We start from the raw sequence: 20,359 nt of genomic DNA, 5'->3' as shown, positions 1-20,359 counted from the left end.
CGCCCCCCTTTCTATCTCTACTGCCACACATCCTCATTTTTTCTCTTCCTACTTCCATTTTGAATGTGTATCCTTTGCACGTATACTTAACGGTTATTCCTATTGCTCAACTTATCATGAATATTTTCGGATACAGCTTCTATAGAAATTTCTCATTTAGTTTATCTTTGTTGAAGAGGATGTTTATGACAGCTGGACAGCTGTTCTCATGGCCATGACATAACATTTATGTTCTAAAATACAGTTTTTAGTGGTCTTATGTCCTATATTTATTTTACGAGACAAAATTTAGAGTTTCGATTAGCTTTTGGTCATAATTATTAGAAACAATCGTGAAACTCTTGCATTGGCTTATATTATTAGTAATTAATTAATTGTTTTTTTTAACACTTTGATATTTTGTGGGGGCTTTTTTGTTTTTGTTTCTTGCCAAAAGTGATTTATTTATTTTTATTTTATTTATTTATCTATTTCTATTGTATTCTAACTCAACTGGTGTGGAACAAATCTATAAAATCTATACAAATTTACTTTTTTTAATTAATATTTTAACTGACAAGGACGCACCTGTAAGTGTACTTCTACTATTCATTTATTTGTTTATTTATTTATTTTTATTTAATTCGATTTTATTTTGTTGTATTTAGCGCGTTTGCGTGCACTGTTGATATTTCCGATGACCCACGAAGGCAGCATAGTCTGTACGGAGACAGCGAGCAGCGGCGGCTCCCGGCGGAGCAGCGCTGTGATTGGCCGGAGCCTCGAGGAGGGGGAGGGCTCTCCCCCTCCCCATTCCTTCCTCGCGCCGTCTTCATCTCGTCTCCTCTCCTCCCAACCTGGAGATCAGAGCGATGCGGAGACAATAGGACGCAGAGCCGCAGGGAGGGGGAGCAGGATGCTCGGATCCACATCCAGCAGCGACACACGGCTCTGCGGAGGCTTCCGGCTGGACGCGTCGGTCAGGCTCACCTCACTGTAGTATGCGCTCTCATCGATCTGCCTGTTTATTATTATTATTATTATTATGAGTCTGCGTGGACAGGGTGGACACTGCAGCCTCCAAATGGGAACCCACTGAAGGGTGAGTACTGGGAGAAATCTCCAGTGCCTCCTCACCTGCACCCCGACCTCCTCAGTGCAGACAGCAGCATCATGTCCTACTGTGCTTTTAACTCACCCATCACCTCTGAGCACACCAGCACTGATCCACGTTATAAACAATGCGCTCACCGCTGCTGAATGCTGATGAATTTGAGTCTTTAATATTTTTGAATGTTTTTATTGCTGCTTTCCGTTCTTGTGGTTTGTTCTGTGTCATTTTGGATAACGCATAGAGGGGGTTGGGGGGTTATCGTGTCTCTGCAGCGCCTTCTGCATGTGCGTTTGTTTCCTATTCTTTCAAGCGCCGTAAAGTGCTTCTGATTTTCCTCTAACTCTGAGCAGACTACGATGCAACACAACACTGGCTCCCAGAATACTGATGATGGCTGTGAAACGCCACCTGAACACCGTGTTTACATCTTGTGTGGCTGCAGCACAGCCCTCTGCTTCCAAGAGACGATGCAGATAATGGTCGATTTTGTAACAGAAAGAAAAGAAAATGATAACATTAAATATGTGTCTTTGTTTTAGAAATGCACCAATCAGGCTGTTAATCGGCTAATACCGATTTTAGTTTGTCTTTCAGGACTGAGCTTCTGCCTGTTTGAATATTGGCAGGTTTTATTTTTTCTCTAAAGGATGAGGAGTGTAGTGATAAACCTAATTCTGATACCAGGTACAAGAGAACAACTGGAGATTTTTGCAGAATTTGGGGGAAAACTAAGATTTAAGAATCTGTAGTCAGGGGTAAAATAAAACCCTTTAGTTTTTACTAGTCGCTCTATTGTGGGTTTTATGCTTTCACATTAATGCAAAAAAAAAAAAGATTTAAAATGCTGCTTCTTTTGTTTTAATGAAGAAATAAATTTATAAATCTTAAAACGTTGTTTTAAAAAAAATCTCTTTTCAGTGTAGAATAGTTCAGGTCTGACCAGTATTTTAGATTTTATTTAGTATTTTAGTGCCAGGGAGTCGACCTAAATTGTGGTGAATTATTCCAATATTTTCTCTTCTGTAGCCAAAATTCTGAAGCCACAAACAATTTAACAGTGATGTGGCATTTTTTGTGCTTTTGTTACCCAGTGTGCCTGAAGATGTTCTTACTACCCGACCCGAGGAACTGCTTCTTATCTTGCTACAAAACAAGAGCCTCAAATGCAATTTAAGGATAAAAACACTCGCCTCTTATTTCACCCGTTGACAGTAATTCCTAACAGCTGTGTTTTTATAATTACAATGAATATTAATTTTTAACTATCTATAAATCTCTTTTCATTGTAGACTTATTGAGTTTAGTCATTTGAGTTTAGAATTATAGTGAACGGTGAAAATATCCAGTCGGAGAAAAAAAACACGGATATAGCTCTACAGGTCCTTCTCAAAATATTAGCATATTGTGATAAAGTTCATTATTTTCCATAATGTAATGATAAAAATTGAACATTCATATATTTTAGATTCATTGCACACTACCTGAAATATTTCAGGTCTTTTATTGTCTTAATACGGATGATTTTGGCATACAGCTCATGAAAACCCAAAATTCCTATCTCACAAAATTAGCATATTTCATCCGACCAATCAAAGAAAAGTGTTTTTAATACAAATAAAAGTCAACCTTCAAATAATTATGTACAGTTATGCACTCAATACTTGGTCGGGAATCCTTTTGCAGAAATGACTGCTTGAATGCGGCGTCGCATGGAGGCAATCAGCCTGTGGCACTGCTGAGGTGTTATGGAGGCCCAGGATGCTTCGATAGCGGCCTTTAGCTCATCCAGAGTGTTGGGTCTTGCGTCTCTCAACTTTCTCTTCACAATATCCCACCGATTCTCTGTGGGGTTCAGGTCAGGAGAGTTGGCAGGCCAATTGAGCACAGTGATACCATGGTCAGTAAACCATTTACCAGTGGTTTTGGCACTGTGAGCAGGTGCCAGGTCATGCTGAAAAATGAAATCTTCATCTCCATAAAGCTAAAGGATGAAGTGCTCCAAAATTTCCTGATAGCTAGCTGCATTGACCCTGCCCTTGATAAAACACAGTGGACCAACACCAGCAGCTGACATGGCACCCCAGACCATCACTGACTGTGGGTACTTGACACTGGACTTCTGGCATTTCCTTCTCCCCAGTCTTCCTCCAGACTCTGGCACCTTGATTTCCGAATTACATGCAAAATTTGCTTTCATCCAAAAAAAGTACTTTGGACCACTGAGCAACAGTTCAGTGCTGCTTCTCTGTAGCCCAGGTCAGGCGCCTCTGCTGCTGTTTCTGGTTCAAAAGTGGCTTGACCTGGGGAATGCGGTACCTGTAGCCCATTTCCTGCACACACCTGTGCACGGTGGCTCTGGATGTTTCTACTCCAGACTCAGTCCACTGCTTCTGCAGGTCCCCCAAGGTCTGGAATCAGTCCTTCTCCACAATCTTCCTCAGTGTCCGGTCACTTCTTCTCGTTGTGCAGCGTTTTCTGCCACACTTTTTCCTTCCGACAGACTTCCCACTGAGGTGCCTTGATACAGCACTCTGGGAACAGCCTATTCGTTCAGAAATATCTTTCTGTGTCATACCCTCTTGCTTGAGGGTGTCAATGATGGCCTTCTGGACAGCAGTCAGGTTGACAGTCTTACCCAGGATTGGGGTTTTGAGTGATGAACCAGGCTGGGAGTTTTAAAGGCCTCAGGAATCTTTTGCAGGTGTTTAGAGTTAATTCGTTGTTTCAGATGATTAGGTTCATAGCTCGTTTAGAGACCCTTTTCATGATATGCTAATTTTGTGAGATAGGAATTTTGGGTTTTCATGAGCTGTATGCCAAAATCATCCGTATTAAGACAATAAAAGACCTGAAATATTTCAGGTAGTGTGCAATGAATCTAAAATATACGAATGTTCAATTTTTATCATTACATTATGGAAAATAATGAACTTTATCACAATATGCTAATATTTTGAGAAGGACCTGTATATAAAGCACTTCGTGGTTAACTTATTGTTTGGTAGTTCAAGTATGAAAAAAGTCAAATTTAATGAATTTTGGATCTATGCATGATTGGTAAATCTGAAAAAATAAATTTTTTCATAAATATCCAGGTAAATATCCTGCTGCAAACCAATTGGAGTAAGGTGCCTGGTTGTTTGCGTGCGTCTGCTGATCAGAGAAGGCCTGGTCCTTTATATCACGCTGAAGTCGACCCACTGCACATCTACAGACACTCCAGCATGATGAGTCATAGCTTCCAATGTGGGTTACATGAACAGTCTGGGGCTAAACATCGACTTTGCCAGTGAGAGTCCAGTTGTGGTGGGAGCTTTGCCTGTCATTTGTCCTCATCGGACCGATAACGTGGTAAATGTCTTCACAACCAGCTGACGAATCAGAACATGTCACAATCCAGGATTTAGAAGGAACACTATTAAACCTTTCGGGGCTTACTCAACACTACGACTCAGGTATTTATTGGGTAAACGTGTGTATGTATGTTTGCCTTTATGTAACCGTGGGGTCCAAAACCGTAAAGAAGCACCAACGTTTGAGGACTGCCTACATTTAAAAGATTAGATTTTGCTTTTGAGTTGAGGTAGAATTACATTGTTGCATGGTTTATGGTTGGGCATCCATTGATTAAGGCTTGCGGTGAGAGCAAGGACTCTGGGGAATTCAGTTGCAAATTTAATTCGGGTCCAATAGGTCGATAAATAGGCTCACTGAGAAGAGAGAAAAGTGGGTCTTCAGGAGATGTTTGCTGATTATGGATGTCCCTGTCCAATCTCAAGTATCACATTGTGCTTCTGATCAAGAAATGATCAAAATGATTGAAGACGTTGGCCAGTGTTCAATCTTGAGGTGGCGAAATATCAGAAAAACATTGTTCTGACAAAGGTGATCAAGTTAAACCCTCCATTTACCCCATTTTTTTGCTTATCACAATGGTCCATTACACAACTGGTAAACATATATATCAAGTGTCTGCACTGAGTTAAGTAAAAATATTATCCAACAAGCCAAAATATTATTAAAATGCAAATGTGAAGTTTCACACTTTGACATATAGTACATTTAAAATTCAACTATTGATACTTATTTTTACACTGTATAATATGATAAAGTCTGGAATATTTTAAATTAAAAAAAACAGACAAACCTTTACAAACAGCACTTTTAGAAAATGAAAATGTCGATATGTTCACAAGATGTAAAATTCCTCACTTATGTGCTTAAACTTGGCCAATAAAGCTGAATTTGACTGTAGATTTACTACGCAGTGACATCTTGTGACACAAACAGTAATTTACAATCAACTTAGTCGTGTGGCTGAGCTGAGGTGCAGAAGTTACGTTTCTTTTCAAAAACACTTTGTAAAAGTCCATGTTGCATCATTCCTTATTCCTCTTTACAGTAAATGCTGGACAACTTATTGCTATATGGAAATGCACTCTTTATTTCTTTGTTATTATTTTTGGCCACTTTTGAATTCCGTAGTCTTCTGTGACTAATGACTGGAATTGCTGGTATTATAATATACTATTGTGTGGAAAGTGTCCCATCGTTTGAAGGGGACTTTAGGCCTTGGAGGATTCCTAAATGTCTTCTCAACCCCCGACCAGTTGAGGCAGATGGCCACTCATGCTGAGTCTGCTTCTGCCACCGGGATTTCTCATCTCTACTGTGGCAGGCTGCAATGTTCACTGGATTTAAATTACATGCATATTTTTATATAGTTATGGCTTGTAATCTGCCTGGATTTGGTGATATATATCTGTAAATAAGATTCAGTTGAATTTATTTTTATTCTTTATTTTTCATTGAAAGACACCAGCAGCTGGAATCCAATAACTTGTGTTGGTTACGCACACACACACACACACACACACACGCACCCACACACACACACACACACACACCCACGCACATACACACACACACACACACACACACACATAATAACCCTTATTTCAATTAATAAAGGTTTCACAATTGACTTTAATTTCACATAAGAAGACTAACCCCAGCCCAGGTTTCTTTTCCATATGTCACATTCTTATGCTCCTCTAACTGGTGGCTATATTGTCAAGAAAACATAACACACTGAAAAAGCTCTTTTTTTGTGTTTTCATTCATCTCGAACTCCATTCAGTGTAGAACAATTGTTTTCAGGTATAATCAAAGTGTAGATTTGATTTTGAACTAGAGATAATAAAATCTAGCGGACTAATTTATAAGCTGTGAAATTAATCCTTAGGGTTATCTATACCAACGTGAACCTCCATTCCCCCAGTGGTCATATATCCCAGCACTTAAATTGAAAAAAATAAATAAAATCCACTGAGGAATGGAACGACTTCAAGGGACACGATCATCCATCCATCTTGTGTTTATGTGAGATCGGGTCCAGGGGGGAAACCCAGACACCTCTCAGTCCACTGGGACTTTCCAGCTCATTCTGGTGGATTCCAATGCAATCCCAGGCCAGAAGAGATAAATAGTCTCCTCTCAGTGGAATGTGGCCCAGAAAACCTCCAAAGAAAAAAGCACCAATGAATCCAGCTGCACCCAGGATCTCGTTTTTTGGTCGTAATCCGTATCTCATGACCATAGGTGAGGATGGGAGCATCGATGGACCGGTAAATCGAGTGCTTTGCTTTCTGCTTAAGCTCTTTCTTCATTGTGACAGACCGGAGCAGCACCTGCAACTGCATTTTTAATATGACCGCTGTGAGCAGGCACAACTGGGCCATTTAACTTGATTTGTGAGCTCTGGCAGAGTTGGGTGTTCTTTGCAGAAGACGTTATTGCAGCTTTTTTAATGCAAAAACCAACTGAGGCATAAAAAACAGGTAAAAAATATACAATAATATTAATAATATGGACTTGATGAATGTCTTTATTGCCATAAGGTTTTTTTTCAGTATAAAGGTGCAGAGCAAAATCTAAGTGGCTCTACCTTCAAAACTGAGGAGGTAGTTGGTCCAGTTGCACTGCCGATTAGTTGTTTGCTCTGAGTAAATGAATGAATTCCCATATTAAAAACATGTCTGCCCTGCATAGGATTTTCTGTGTAGAGAAAATGTTTTGGTCTTATCTGACCAGAGAATTGCATTCTACTTACTGGTTATGGGAATGTATTTATTTATTTTTTTAGTTTTTATGGATTGAATGGAGCGCTGAGATGTTAAAAGCTTGAGATTTCACTTTATAAGCTAACCCTGAATATACCCTCTCCACAACTTCATCCCTGAGCCATTTGTTGTGTCCCTTGAGCTTTATTGCTACTATTTGTTCACATAACCCTTCCTAAGAAATTTGAATGTGCTAAATACAAATTGCACACCACACTTAAACAGATTTTTATTTGTAGGCTCACAAGAACCAAACTGAAACTTGATACTCTTAGCTTTGAATGTTGCCATAAATCCCCTAGATCTGCTGTTGTGGTATCGTTGGCTGAAGGTGTTCTCGTTATCTCTTCTTCGCTGCTCAGTGGTCCTTGTCATAACGTCCCGCTGTCCCTGCCTCTCCTTTCTCATTATTTTCCCCTCATACTGTCTGGTGCCTGTCAGTGCCGAATTTCTTACTCTTACACCGAAAAGGAGTTTGATTCTCTGTGCGTGCGTGGTCAACAACTTCTTCTGACCATGCCAGCATTTTCATTCGGGAGACAAATGACTAAATCTCTGTCACTGTATAGGGAAGAGATGCGGACTTTATGCTCCACATGCATTAAAAGAGGATGAAGACGGCATTGCTGTAATTGTTGGACAGTGCGGCTGCATGAGCGGAGGCGGACGTGGCGGCAATCATCGCCTTGGCCAGCAGAATATGCTTGGCCAGTCAGCAGTGCCCGCTGGTTGCATAAGCAGTCTGGGATTTAGTCAGCTGTGGCCTGCAGTTCCTGCACTGTTTTCACACAGCCTTAAACCTGGTGGCACAGAGTGTCAGCGTGGAGCTCAGAGGACGGAGGAGGAGGAGGAGGAAGAGGAGGGAGGATTTGTGATCAGCTGAAAGGAACATGATGTATTTTGTTTCTGTTCCCAGGACATTGAATTTTGAGCCTTATAGGAGTAAACAATTCTGATGGTTTTAAAGTCACAAGTAAATATTTATTATAACCAGAGTTTGGAGGAAAAAAAACATGATTAATTTTTTTGGTCACTGTCAACAGTTGTCCTACTTTTAGTTCTGTTTTCATTCAATGGCCCTGGCTGGTAAGATTTGGTACATTAAAGCTCAGATGGATGATATTATGAGACTGGTAGTCTTGCACGTTTCGATTATTTATTTCAATAAAAAACTAAGCCACAATCTTTGTGAAAGGCTAAAAGAGTCCAAAAGAATGATAAATCGCATGTACTCCCACACAGTTTTAGTTTCATTCCTAAAGACTCTTATTTTTCACATCATGCTTCAACAGCGAGGCTGGAGACTCAAAATAAGATTTCATTAGCATCAGTGATGAATTCAGTGACTAAATCAGAGTGAGAACAGAGATATATCAATGTAAGCATGTTTTCTACACTATGCCAACACATGAATGAGGTTTATTCAGGTTTTGGAAGGCTGAACAGATGACACTGGAGTTCCTCTGACTTTCCCTTTGAGCATTCAGCTTGTATATGTTATTGGATATTCTGGATCTTGAAATATTTTTTAGACTTTTTGTAATTTCACAGTTACCTTTAGGGCCAAGATTCCTTAGAGAATTGCAACAGAAACTGTTGTTTCAGCAAACCTTGTTAGCATTACCATGCAAACATGTTACTGAACAAAATGGATTGAAACTGCTTCTGTTCCTAACATAAATGATCAGTGACCACAGGCGGACGCCTAAAAAACATTTTAAATGTTGTCCTTGTATCTAATTATGTTGTAGATATTCTAAAAGAGAAATTGTTATTGTATTTGTATTGGTCTCAAAATTCTGCGCAGAGCATTTCTGTCTGCAACTCAAGTGGTTATGCATTTAAGATAAATGAAGGACTGAGTAGGAGTAGAAAAACATGCTTAGACATAAGCAAACATAATTTTAAAAGAAATTATTAAATGAAATAGTCAACAATGGGGCTGTTATAGCCATTGTCCATTTTACTAGTATGGATTCAATCAACATTGTCATGAAAGAATGCTTTAGTCGTACCCAGTTTGCTGAATATCAGTGCAGCTTGCTCCTTAACAGTTGGTTCAGTCTTATTATGAAGGTAATTAGAAGGATTAAGGAACGTCTGATAAACTTTTGAGATCTAACATTATTGTCCCCATAAACCTGTTGGGCCCTGCGGACTTTAAGGCACTCTGATGCCATTTGCACAGAAAACAGAGACAAATTTATACACAGATGTGGGACTGCAGCCTCTCACACACATGATGATTAAATCCATTGTGAGTCAGATGGAAGTATACACACACACACACACACACACACACACACACACACACACACACACACACACACACCCAAACACATATTTGAATATCTATTGAGTCCAGTATCAGAAACCGGAAAACCTTATTTCACAGGGGTAGCAAAAACGTATGATTTGATTTAATGACTTCTTTTTAAAAATGGCTCACTTTATAGTTCCATAAAAGTGAACAATAAAACTTGTTCCCAAAAAAGTAAAAAAAAAAAAAAAATTTATGAAATGTTAATGAGACCAATAAATCATTAGGCAGTACTTTCCAGATGGCAATTAAAATTTAATTTGAATTCATTTGAAGTACGAAAGAATGAGGCGAAGATAAGATCTATCATTGCCGTCTCAGCTCCTTGGAGACAGAAATAACTTATACTAGTTAAAGTTTGTATTTGAGACCCTTACACTGAGCAGGTTTTTGTACATCCACGGAGGAGATGTGGAAAACTCTTTCTGCGCTGCAGCAGCAGCAGCAGATGGTGGTGGGATTTGTGGCTACCCTTTGTGTCTAAATTTTTACGAGGCAGTTGAGTTTGTCTCTGCTTTGTCTGCCGAGCAATGTGTAGAGAAATTTCCTAACCTTGAAATCCTAGGCAGGCACAGGAATTCGCCATCTTCATTGCTTCTGCCCAACAGCCAAGCTGAAGGAAAACCCAAAAGTTTTGAAAAAACTCACTGTGATATGACATTTCTAGTGAGTGAGAAAGTGAGTGAACTCAAGCTAGCTCATAGTTTCCCCCAGTGTATTATAAGCCTGGCGGGCCATGAGCCCCCGCCAGGCTACGCATTGCTTATTTATAAAATTTGTTTTTAAATGTTTGCATTTTTTTAGACTTTATAGTTGATGTTCAATATATTAATCTTCCAATAACGTAATTATCAAGTGATATTTTCCAATTTCCTGTCAACTCAAAAACACAACCACTGGATGAATGACTGCCCTGGTGCCCAACCACTGGACTTAGCAAGCTTACTGGGGGAAACCTTGTTTAATGGTTTAACCATTTTAATGCAAAGAAAGAAATTAAAGAGTTAACATTTTGAGCATCTTCTCTGTTTTATTAGCACAGTTTACATTACTAAAAGAACAAGCTTTTTCTGGAGAATATAGATTATTTTACTGAGTTTTTCAAAAGGCTCCTGATATTTCCAAATCAAACAAGTCCCACAAGGACATTACAGAGGGAGATTTTCCTCCCCTAAGCAACAAGGTTAATGTGACTTCATTGTTTTAATTTTGTGTACTTCTCTTTATGCTCCATGTACATGTTGATAACATTTATTGGGATTTAAGAGAAGCTACTCAAGATAATCTTAAGTTTCAGTACATGCACATATACACAAGCAGGACACACACATAAACTATATAGATAAAGTAAGCAGTTCTGATCCATGACAGAAACAAATAGCCTGGTGTGCCCACAACTCCCTGGCCTCGCTTTTAAATGTGTTTGTGTGTGTTTATCACATGTGTCAGGGACAAAGAGAGAGTGCAGGCCCTCTGTGCTGCCATGCATCACCCAAACTGACTCATCCCTCCTCACCTGCTGCCATCAGCCTCTCTCTCTCTGTCCGTATCACTCAAGGAGATCACACCCCCACTGAGAAACATCAAGGCCTGTGGTGGGAATGACGAGAGCCGGCTTCACATGACATGAGTTACGAAGGCTTGCAAGCTCTTTTTTTTTGGGGGGGGGGGGGACATCAGAAACTGGAAAGCATAAGAAAGTGTGATGTAAAATGGACTTCTGAGGAGATTGGCAAAGGACTGTGTCGAAGATAATGAAATGCTGTAAATACCAGAGCTATCCAACTCCTCTGAGCAGCTTATGTAATGGTTCTGTGTTTGGCTGCATGTGTGTTCCTGCGTTTCCTCCACATGTGCCTGGATCTATAGGCTGTAAGGTCAGGACTTGGCAGATCAGCCTCCTCAGAAAAGAGAGAGAGAAAAGAAAGAAAGCAATCGGTACGAATAATCACACTGCAGTAAGAAATGGATCTGCTGGAGCTGACTGTTGTTGGCTTGCTGTTTGGTGTGTATGTGTGACTCAGCTCCCAGCAGCCACCCATGGGGAGTAGCTTTTAGAATTACTTAGGCCTTCACTGCAGATAATTAGCATTTTCAGTGACGACCACACTGCAGATCTGACTGACAGACTGGGGGGGTTTAAACATCCGTCCTGCAGCACTCGCCCTGAAAACCACGTCACATATAACAGAAACAGCAGACTTTGCTTCTTAGGACACACAGTACCTTGCAAAATAGTTATTTTCTGATGTTGCATCCACAACCTTATGGGCATTTTATTAGACTTTATGTGATAGGCTGAGGGTCTGCAACCTTTACAGTTCTAAGAGCAATATTTGCCTTTAGGCTACCAAAATAAGACTTGTTTAGAGCCAAAACTGTAAAAAAATAAATAAATAAAAATACAACTTAAAAATTTTGATAAATAGATACTTCAGGAAATTTTTGTCATCTTTAAAGAACTTAATTATATTTCTGTTTTAAAGTTTCAGAATAAAGAATAACAGAAAATTGCAGAAAAGGAGACAAGTTTCCTGCTGTGAGATGTTTAAATTTGTGGAATTATTGAAGTTTCTCTCATAAATGGAGCAAATAAAGCAAATCTCCTGTAATATCTGGTTATTTTATCAGCATTTCTGCAAAACAAAAGTATATCACAGCCACAGTTGGGATGTTCTGATGGAATCCTGTCTTTAGATTCAGCAGTCCTTTACTAGATAGATAGCATTTATTGTCATTGAACAGAATTCAACGAAATTTCCATTGCAGCTCCCGTGCAAAAGGTCAAATATATACAGTATAAATAAGCAAACACACAATAATAATAATAACAATATATACTATACTATTACTATACAAAGCATCAAAATAAACCCAATCTTCCTTAACTCCACAGAAGCAAATGGTTTCGCACACTGTCCTCAAAATGTTTTGCATTTATACAAACCAGGCCCATCTCTACTCCATGGTAGCCGTGTCCAAATGTGTTTCTTCAGATTTTTTGAGCAGATTTTCAGTGGCAAAACTCTTTCTGCAGCAGCACAGAAAGAGTTTTCCACATCTCCTCTGTGAATGTTCCCCAAGGTACAAAACTCTGCTCTGTGTAGGGGTCTGAAATACAAACCTAATGACTTTGGAGTGCCAGCTGCTTTAATTGTGGTCCTGTATTTTTGGCATAAATCCGTAATGTGTTGGAACAACAAATCAACATGATTCCTTTAAGAAAAAAATCAGTAGCGTTCAGTGAGAAACCATGCTACAGTTAAAAGGGTGAAGCCTGGAACATGAGGAAAATTCACTGCGATGCTGCAGGTGATCCACTGAACAGAAGGACGGAACTGAAAAGACGTGATCATTTCAGCTATGACTACTTGCCAACAGGACGTTTCACAGATTTCTCAGCCATCTTCGGTGGAAATAAAGGTGTAAAAAGGAACTGCACAGGTTGCTGATGGTGGTGAGCCTCCAATATGTTGCTGTTGATTGTTTTCACAGCACAGATGTGTTGCAAGCTAACAGGCTTGGATAAAATTGTAGCACTAAAGACGTCTAAACTATGTTTGGGTTTGGTCGGTTCTTTTTGGATAAAGGAGTTTAGGTTCTGTTGGCTTCATGCTTAATATTATGGTATTAGAAACTGATTCACTACTAAATACAATTTGTCAAATCACCTGTTGTCTCATATTATTAAACTTAGTCCAATTTGTTTCATAGTTTAAGTTGAATTCATAACTGTAATTAAAATTTTACCTTACTTATATACATAAAAAAATTTTAACTCTTATTTCTATTTTTTTTTTTAATTAGTAAAAATGGAATCATAAACTGGAAATATGACTTATTTGCTGGTACAGAGTTGGATACCTTGTTTAATATATACATTTATATATTGTCTTTTTTATGTTTTCAGACCTGTCTTTATGACATTTAACTGTTTTTGTATTTACTTTTCGTTTTGATTTGTAAAATTAAATGCCAGAATCAGCAGACATTTTGTACGAAACGTTTCTCTAAGAAAGTTTTTAGTTTAGTTTTTGAAATTCTGAAAAAAAGCTGTGCTTCCCATCAATACATGAAACTAAAAATTGACGTTCCTGTCTGGTTTTTGTGCAGTGACCTCAGCTGCCAGCTGCTTCGCCTCTCCTCACTGACCAACACTTCTTCACCCCAGTCCATCGTTGGAAACAGCTGCCACCATGAGCTCCTCTCCGCTGGTTTCTCAAGCTAACGTGGACATCCTGGACGAGTTGCAGCTGATCGCTGCTCAGAACCTGGAGAGGCTGGAGGTCAACAAGTACTATGAAGTGATCAGGGAGCTGGGGAAGGGTACCTACGGCAAGGTGGACCTGGTGATCCACAAGATCAGAGGTGAGGGACTTGGTGTGTGCACACATTTTACGCTGCTTTTTTTGACAAGGGATTTACAATCTTTCTTTTCTCAATAGGTACAAAAATGGCGCTGAAGTTTCTGAAGAAGAAGACGACGAAGCTGAAATCATTCCTTCGGGAGTACAGCATCTCACTATACCTCTCCCCCTGCCCGTTCATCATCAACATGTACGGCATTGCCTTTGAGACGGACGAGTACTACGTCTTTGCCCAGGAGTATGCTTTGGCAGGAGACCTCTTCGACATCATTCCCCCACAGGTGCCGACTTATAGCCGCCATTGTGATTGTTTCTTAATTTACGACATTCACCAAAACGATCATTTAACCATGGAATACCATGTAAAATAGTATAACAGCAGAGCAGTTTCCCTTCAAAAACAATCCAGGTTCAATCATTCTCAGCTGACGCAATCGAGGGTCTTATGGTGTTATAGTCTTTGTTTCTACATAAACTGCTATCATTTTGACTCATCAGAAAAGACACTACATGACAAATGGACTGACTCTGTACATTCATATTGCAAGTGGTACCATCAGCATTAGTTTTCTCTTCAACACTGACTCTGTCATTCTCCATTATTTGTTGGTTTTGAAGCAATTGTCAGAACCAACTGGATAAAAATGCAAACTGTTGCTGCAGTTTCAAAAAGCGGTAAAGCCTTACAGGCATTTTGTCAACCCAAGAGTGTTGATGTCGCAACTCTTAATATTTCTGAATGGCATTGTCTGATGCTATATTTGACTGAGAACTTGAAGGGATCCTAACTCTTTTGTCTGCCCTCCTAAATGGCTGTAATTTGGAAAGTCCTAACTGTACGGCACATGTTCTTCTTCCATCTGGTCTTTCAGGTTGGTCTACCTGAGTCAGTGGCAAAGCGTTGTGTGCATCAAGTGGCCATCGCTCTGGATTATCTACATTGTAAGAAGCTCGTCCACAGGGACATCAAGCCTGAAAACATTCTCATTTTTGACAGAGAGTGTCGCAAAGTCAAGCTTTCAGACTTTGGCATGACCCGTCGGGCTGGCTCCCCTGTAAAAAGAGTAAGTCACCGTTGAATTTTCTTGGTCGCTATGGGCTCTTTTCCCTGACTTGGTCCTGACCTGTTGGCTTTTCTCCCCAGGTGAGTGGCACCATTCCCTACACGGCCCCAGAGCTTTGCGATGCCTCCCGCCAGGAGGGTTTCTGTGTGGACTACAGCACCGATGTCTGGGCCTTTGGTGTACTGCTCTTCTGCATGCTGACTGGCAATTTCCCTTGGGAGAAGGCGCTTCCAACCGATACGTTCTATCAAGAGTTCATCCACTGGCAGAGGAGGAGGACAAACACGGTGCCATCGCAGTGGAGGCGTTTCACCGAGCAGGCACTGCGAATGTTCCGCCGCCTGCTCTCGGTGGAGCAGGACCGCCGCTGCTCCGTTAAGGAGGTATTCGGGTATTTCAGCCACTCCTGGATGCTGGATGCAGAGCATGACAACAACGGCAATGCAGGGGGAAGTGGTAGCGCGGAGATGGTCGGCGGGAGCAACATAGTAGGAGGAGGAGGGAATGTGCGAGGAGATATAGAAGGCACCATCTCTACTTCCTCATCAGGGGAAGAAGATGAGGAGCTCCTGGTGGAAAGGATGAAGCAGCAGACTTTGTCGCCTCGTTCACCGCTCTCGCCCCTCTCTCCAATGTCTCCCATGGTGGTGGAAAGGGGCAGCGGTGGTGGCGGGGCCAAGGGAGCCATGATGGACCCGGGTGAAGGACATCATTTCGTGTCTGTCTCCACTAACAGCTCGGTGTCGTCCACTAACAGTTACGACCGAATGCCACGGGAAAACGGTTCCCCTGGCGGCCGCTTGCTAGTGGCTACACCCATTGAGATCTGCGTGTGAGCATGACGAACTCTGCGACTGACTCGACCCACACTTCCATACCTCTCAAACTGCAATAGTTGTGCATGCATCGAAACAAGACCAGACTAAAAGTACTAACGTGTATCCTGTTTTTTACATCTCGGGAAGAAAGACAACACGTTGAAGACTTAGGAGATCTTAATTGAAGGCACATACAAAAAGAGTTTTGATTGGATGTCATCAAGAGAGCCTTTGTTTACAATCCAGTGACATTTTGAGATGCATTTCATGAGAATATAAAGAAAAAGTGAGAAGCTCTGTGACTAAAACCATCAGAAAAAGAAAACCAAAATGTATTTTATAGAGCAATACTTGCAGCAAAAATAATTCAAGGGAAGACTTCACAAGCTGTGATGAAGCGACGAAGGACTTGTTTCTATGATGAGGACTAAAACAGAACTCGAAGAAACACCCTGGTTGACGGAGTGAGACGAGGTGTAACAAAAATGTGAACGTGTGTGTGGTTTGTGTGTATGAATCTAAAAAAGTGTATTTTGCTTTGAGATACAATTTATTTATTTAATCGTACAAGACTAAAATTGTTTTTTCTATTTTGTTTCTTTTTGTTGTTGTTTTTTTTATAATGTAGCTTTCCTTTTTTCCACTTTACTGAATACTGTAAAGTGACTTCCGACTCCTCTTCCCTGTGCAACACTTGCGGTCGGCTAATAAGTCGGGGTGTAACGATTTGTTCAGCTCATGAGACACCGTGATACATGACACTGAGGTCACCACAGAGATTGGATTCACAAAATAGTGCAAAGGATTCAAAAATCACAAACTGTGTTTTGAAAAAATGTCCATTTAGGGTGAGAGTTATTAATTTCGGATTTGTTAGGGTTTATGCTTCCCTTAATTCATGGTAGCCAAATTTCAAATTTCACAAGTTAAATCTAAACTAAAATTTTAGATTTCATCCAGTCTTTTGCAGATTTATAGCTAGAAATGATCAAATGTGCTTCTTTAAAATAATACTAAAAACATTTTTAGTTTAATGCCTATAGAAAATTTTGAGTCAGATGCCAGCTTCAGCATTGTTAGCTTCTGTTCTGTTTTTCCCTCATATGTGGTTTGTTTCCTTATAGCGTATCAAAATTACAGACCATCAAATGATTTAAGTCATGGTGTCAACTTCCAAAATGCTAATTTATCAGACTGTTATCATCCAGCCCAATTTGCAATCCTTGTGGTCGACTCAGTAAACGCAACACTACTATTTTTTTTTTCTTACTTTGGATAAAAAAAACTAGCAAAAAATGTCCAGATGTAGCTTAAACCACTTATTTTCATAGCAGGGACTCAAATCTGCTTCACCAGGTGATCCTGCCCCACATATTAGCTAGACAGGAATGTGTGTGTGACAGAAATGTCAACACATTTCAGTACTGCGAGATTTTGTACAACAAAATGTTGTTACACCCTAACTAATGAGCATACCGGTGTTAATGCTTGTACCAGAAAAATCTAACACTATTCGCCTAACTTTAGGTGAGAGAAAATGACTATGATGTCTCTGTCTATTTTTATATTTACTCCTGAAGTTCTTTTATCTTTGAAGCTTCACAGGAAAATCTGTCAGCGACGCTTTTTGTTTTCATTGTGTTTTATTTTTTACCGAACATGTGCGTTTCCTTAGATAGACGCTGCTATCTAAATACTGTGCGCAGACTAAAAAGAAACAACCTTAGCTCAATTTGGAAGAAAAAGAAACAGAAAAGAAAACAACACCAACTTTATAACTGCATGACTAGCTCACACTTACAGTAAAAAAAAAATACACTTGTTAAAGAAAAAGGTTTTGAAGAAATATGTGATTATTTTTGCAGTAGCACACCTTCTTGCATTGTATTCAAGACTGAATAGCAGTGTTATGATCTCTTGAGACATCCTGGTACTAAAAAAAAAGAAAATGGTAATTAGTTTTTACTCTGTGTGAAATATTTGTGTTATTGTGTGATCATCTCACCACTTTAAAGAACAGCTAAAAAAAAAAAAAAAAGATAAGCATGAGGGCACTGGAGCAAGAGGCTGTAATTAGAAACTTCTGTTTTATCTGAAGAGCTTTCTTCTAAATGGCCTTTGAGGAGGTAGTGAAGCTTTTCACTTTTTGTATTTTTTATCCGATTTAGAATGATGGCAACAAAAAAAAAGAAGCAAACCATTCCTTTTTTTTGAGAAAATAATTCAAGAAAAATGATATTTTCCAAGGCTTAAAATCATGTGTAGGAATGGCTACTGCTTTCCACACATTAACCTGCATGAACATGTATGTGCTAAAGAAGCTCTCTTGTGAAAACCTGCTCAGTGTTTCTCGAACCCCAAACCGTAGTAACCCGTAGATGTAGTGTAGCCGCTGCCGACGATATGTTTCTTTATCTTGTGAGTGTCAGTAGCCTCAGCATGGATACTCCCCGACTGAGGAACAGCTAGACCCAGCTAAAGCCCATCCATTGTGCATTTTCATCATCAGTGGGTATGTATGCTAAGTACAACATCTTGTGACATCCCTGACCTCATCAGCAGCCTTCTGATTCAGAACAAAGGACCGTCCTGATGCAGACACTGTAGCCCCGCTGTTTTCTCCAGCTGGCTGTGAGCTACACACTAAATTCACATGACCGCGTGAAACCTGTACATGAGCTCATCGAGCAATTAAAGCACCCGGTAGATATGGTTAATGGTGTCTTTGAGTTGTTGGGGTTTATTTTTGCAGAGTTTGAAAAGTCAGGGAATTCCTATTCCTATTCAGATACATGTGTGTTGTAATTATTGTATCTCTGTCTCATAGTAGGTTTTCCAATAAGAGGCATTTTAACTTTTTATTTTATTTTTTTTTAAGTAGACATGGGTCCATGACAAGTAGCCAGGTAGATAAAGCGGCTGCTCAAGTAAAACGGCGTGGAAAACGAAGGCGCGCCACCTACCGCTTGCTTTCAGGTAATGCAGTTTTAAAACAACCGTTAGAAAGCGACGAGCTGTATGCTAACACCAGCTAACATAACCTGAGCTAACAGGAGCTTTGCTATAAGAGTCGAATGATGAAAAACGTCGAATGTTCCGTTCAATAGGCAATTAAAAGCTTTAGCTATGCTAGATTTTCATCTAAAGTTCGACTCCAAATTGTTCTAATTGTAAATTGTAAAGTTATTTTGGCAGCAGACATTTCTGTATCCTGTGATAATATTCCAGAAATTCTGACCTGGAGGTTTTTGCTAAGTTTGAAATGTCCCAGCAACGATACAGTCAGTGCCTGCATTTGGACCACGAGAGAAAAAAATCGATTTTTCTGGACTAATTATCGACCTTAAATATGATATTAACTTGACAACCTCATAGTTTAGAATGGCCGCCTCCCTTTCTTCCGATGCTGGGTTCTGCTGAGATGTTAGCTTTGCGGTTGTCATGATTTGCCCGTTGTGTCAGCACAAAGTGTCCAAACATGTTTAGCACAGATAACTCCAGTGGTTCAGTGTTAAGCTAAAGAATGCAGCAATAAACAGAGAGAAACAGGAAGTTATTTCAAAAGTTCTGCTAGAAAATTGTTGCTGGTATTTTACTTATTTTTAAAATGATTAAAGCAGCTTCATGGACGTTTATCCCCTTTTTAAAATTGCTTCTAAAGTGCAAAATAATAGAATTTGGATTCTAAATTAAGACTTACCATTAACTAATGTGGCAATTGAGTATTATTAATTATTACCTTAGTTTGTATATTCATGAATGTGTTAAACTGAAGAAGACATTACTCGTAATTATTCAGTTTTAATATCCATTAATCATCCAAATCCCACCAGCAATACTGTGTATGTTAAATGTAGCGGGAAGTTTTACTCCGTATGTTTTTAACTGGATGCCCAAACTGGGCGTTTTTTTGTTCAAATGTGATTCACTGATGTCAAACTTTTCTGTTTGTTGATGTTTCATTTGAGAACGAACAGCTTTGTAATCTTGTTGGTGGTTTGGTAAGAAATTTAGTTAATTACAGGCATCTGACAATATATGAGCAAAACCAGAGTACGTAATTGGGTACTTATTTACTTTCACCCTCACTCGATTTCTTTGCTTCAAAAAACGTTTGTGCTTGAGCTGAAAGTGGCGATATATATTTTTATTGATTTTTTTTTTTGCGGTGAGCAAAAGTAGATTTCCGAGTTCCTGGAAGCCACTTGGCCCTTTTTGTTTCCTAGTGTCCGAGTCAGTGATTGCTGCTCCGTCCTCCCATCCATAATGTGATATGTGTGTGTAATAAACTCCCATTGTCTGTTTGGTGGCATATTTCCCATCATCATGATTTTAGCAGAGTTTAAATGAATAGATGACCACAGCACTAGAACTCCTACCCACTTTTGTCTTTGCAAAACATCCGTCTTCCTGTAAGCTGAGATTTAGTCAATAAAATGAGAATATGTGTTGGAGTGAAATTGGTCCTTTCTTTCTTTTTTTTAACTCCCATGACGTTTGTTGCTGAATTTTAAGGGGTTTGCTTTAGCAGTAGACCTGATTTCAACACTGCTTTCTCAATTTTTCTTTTTTTAC

The 20,359-nt window shown here is 39.6% G+C and overlaps 1 protein-coding gene across 1 annotated transcript; it reads left to right on the top strand.

Annotated features, from left to right (window-relative positions):
* Window positions 1-776: 776 nt before the first annotated feature.
* On the top strand, window positions 777-20,244 carry LOC102226854 (serine/threonine-protein kinase SBK1-like). Its single transcript, XM_005811173.2, has 5 exons — window positions 777-1,081; window positions 13,649-13,903; window positions 13,981-14,183; window positions 14,775-14,966; window positions 15,047-20,244. The coding sequence occupies exons 2-5, from the start codon at window positions 13,732-13,734 to the stop codon at window positions 15,800-15,802; spliced, it is 1,323 nt and encodes a 440-aa protein (XP_005811230.1). The 5' UTR covers window positions 777-1,081; window positions 13,649-13,731; the 3' UTR covers window positions 15,803-20,244.
* Window positions 20,245-20,359: the final 115 nt, after the last annotated feature.

This window comes from Xiphophorus maculatus, chromosome 10 (genome assembly GCF_002775205.1).
Source record: "Xiphophorus maculatus strain JP 163 A chromosome 10, X_maculatus-5.0-male, whole genome shotgun sequence".
In the NCBI taxonomy this organism is placed as follows: Eukaryota; Metazoa; Chordata; class Actinopteri; order Cyprinodontiformes; family Poeciliidae; genus Xiphophorus; species Xiphophorus maculatus.
This window is presented reverse-complemented; position numbering and strand designations above follow the sequence as displayed.

Bases quoted from the DNA above. Each gene is read 5' to 3' on its own strand.
- LOC102226854 (XM_005811173.2), top strand. From the start codon at position 13,732: ATGAGCTCCTCTCCGCTGGTTTCTCAAGCTAACGTGGACATCCTGGAC. The intron at 13,904-13,980 runs GTGAGGGACTTG...TTTTCTCAATAG, and splicing joins GGTGATCCACAAGATCAGAG to GTACAAAAATGGCGCTGAAG. The intron at 14,967-15,046 runs GTAAGTCACCGT...TTTTCTCCCCAG, and splicing joins CTGGCTCCCCTGTAAAAAGA to GTGAGTGGCACCATTCCCTA.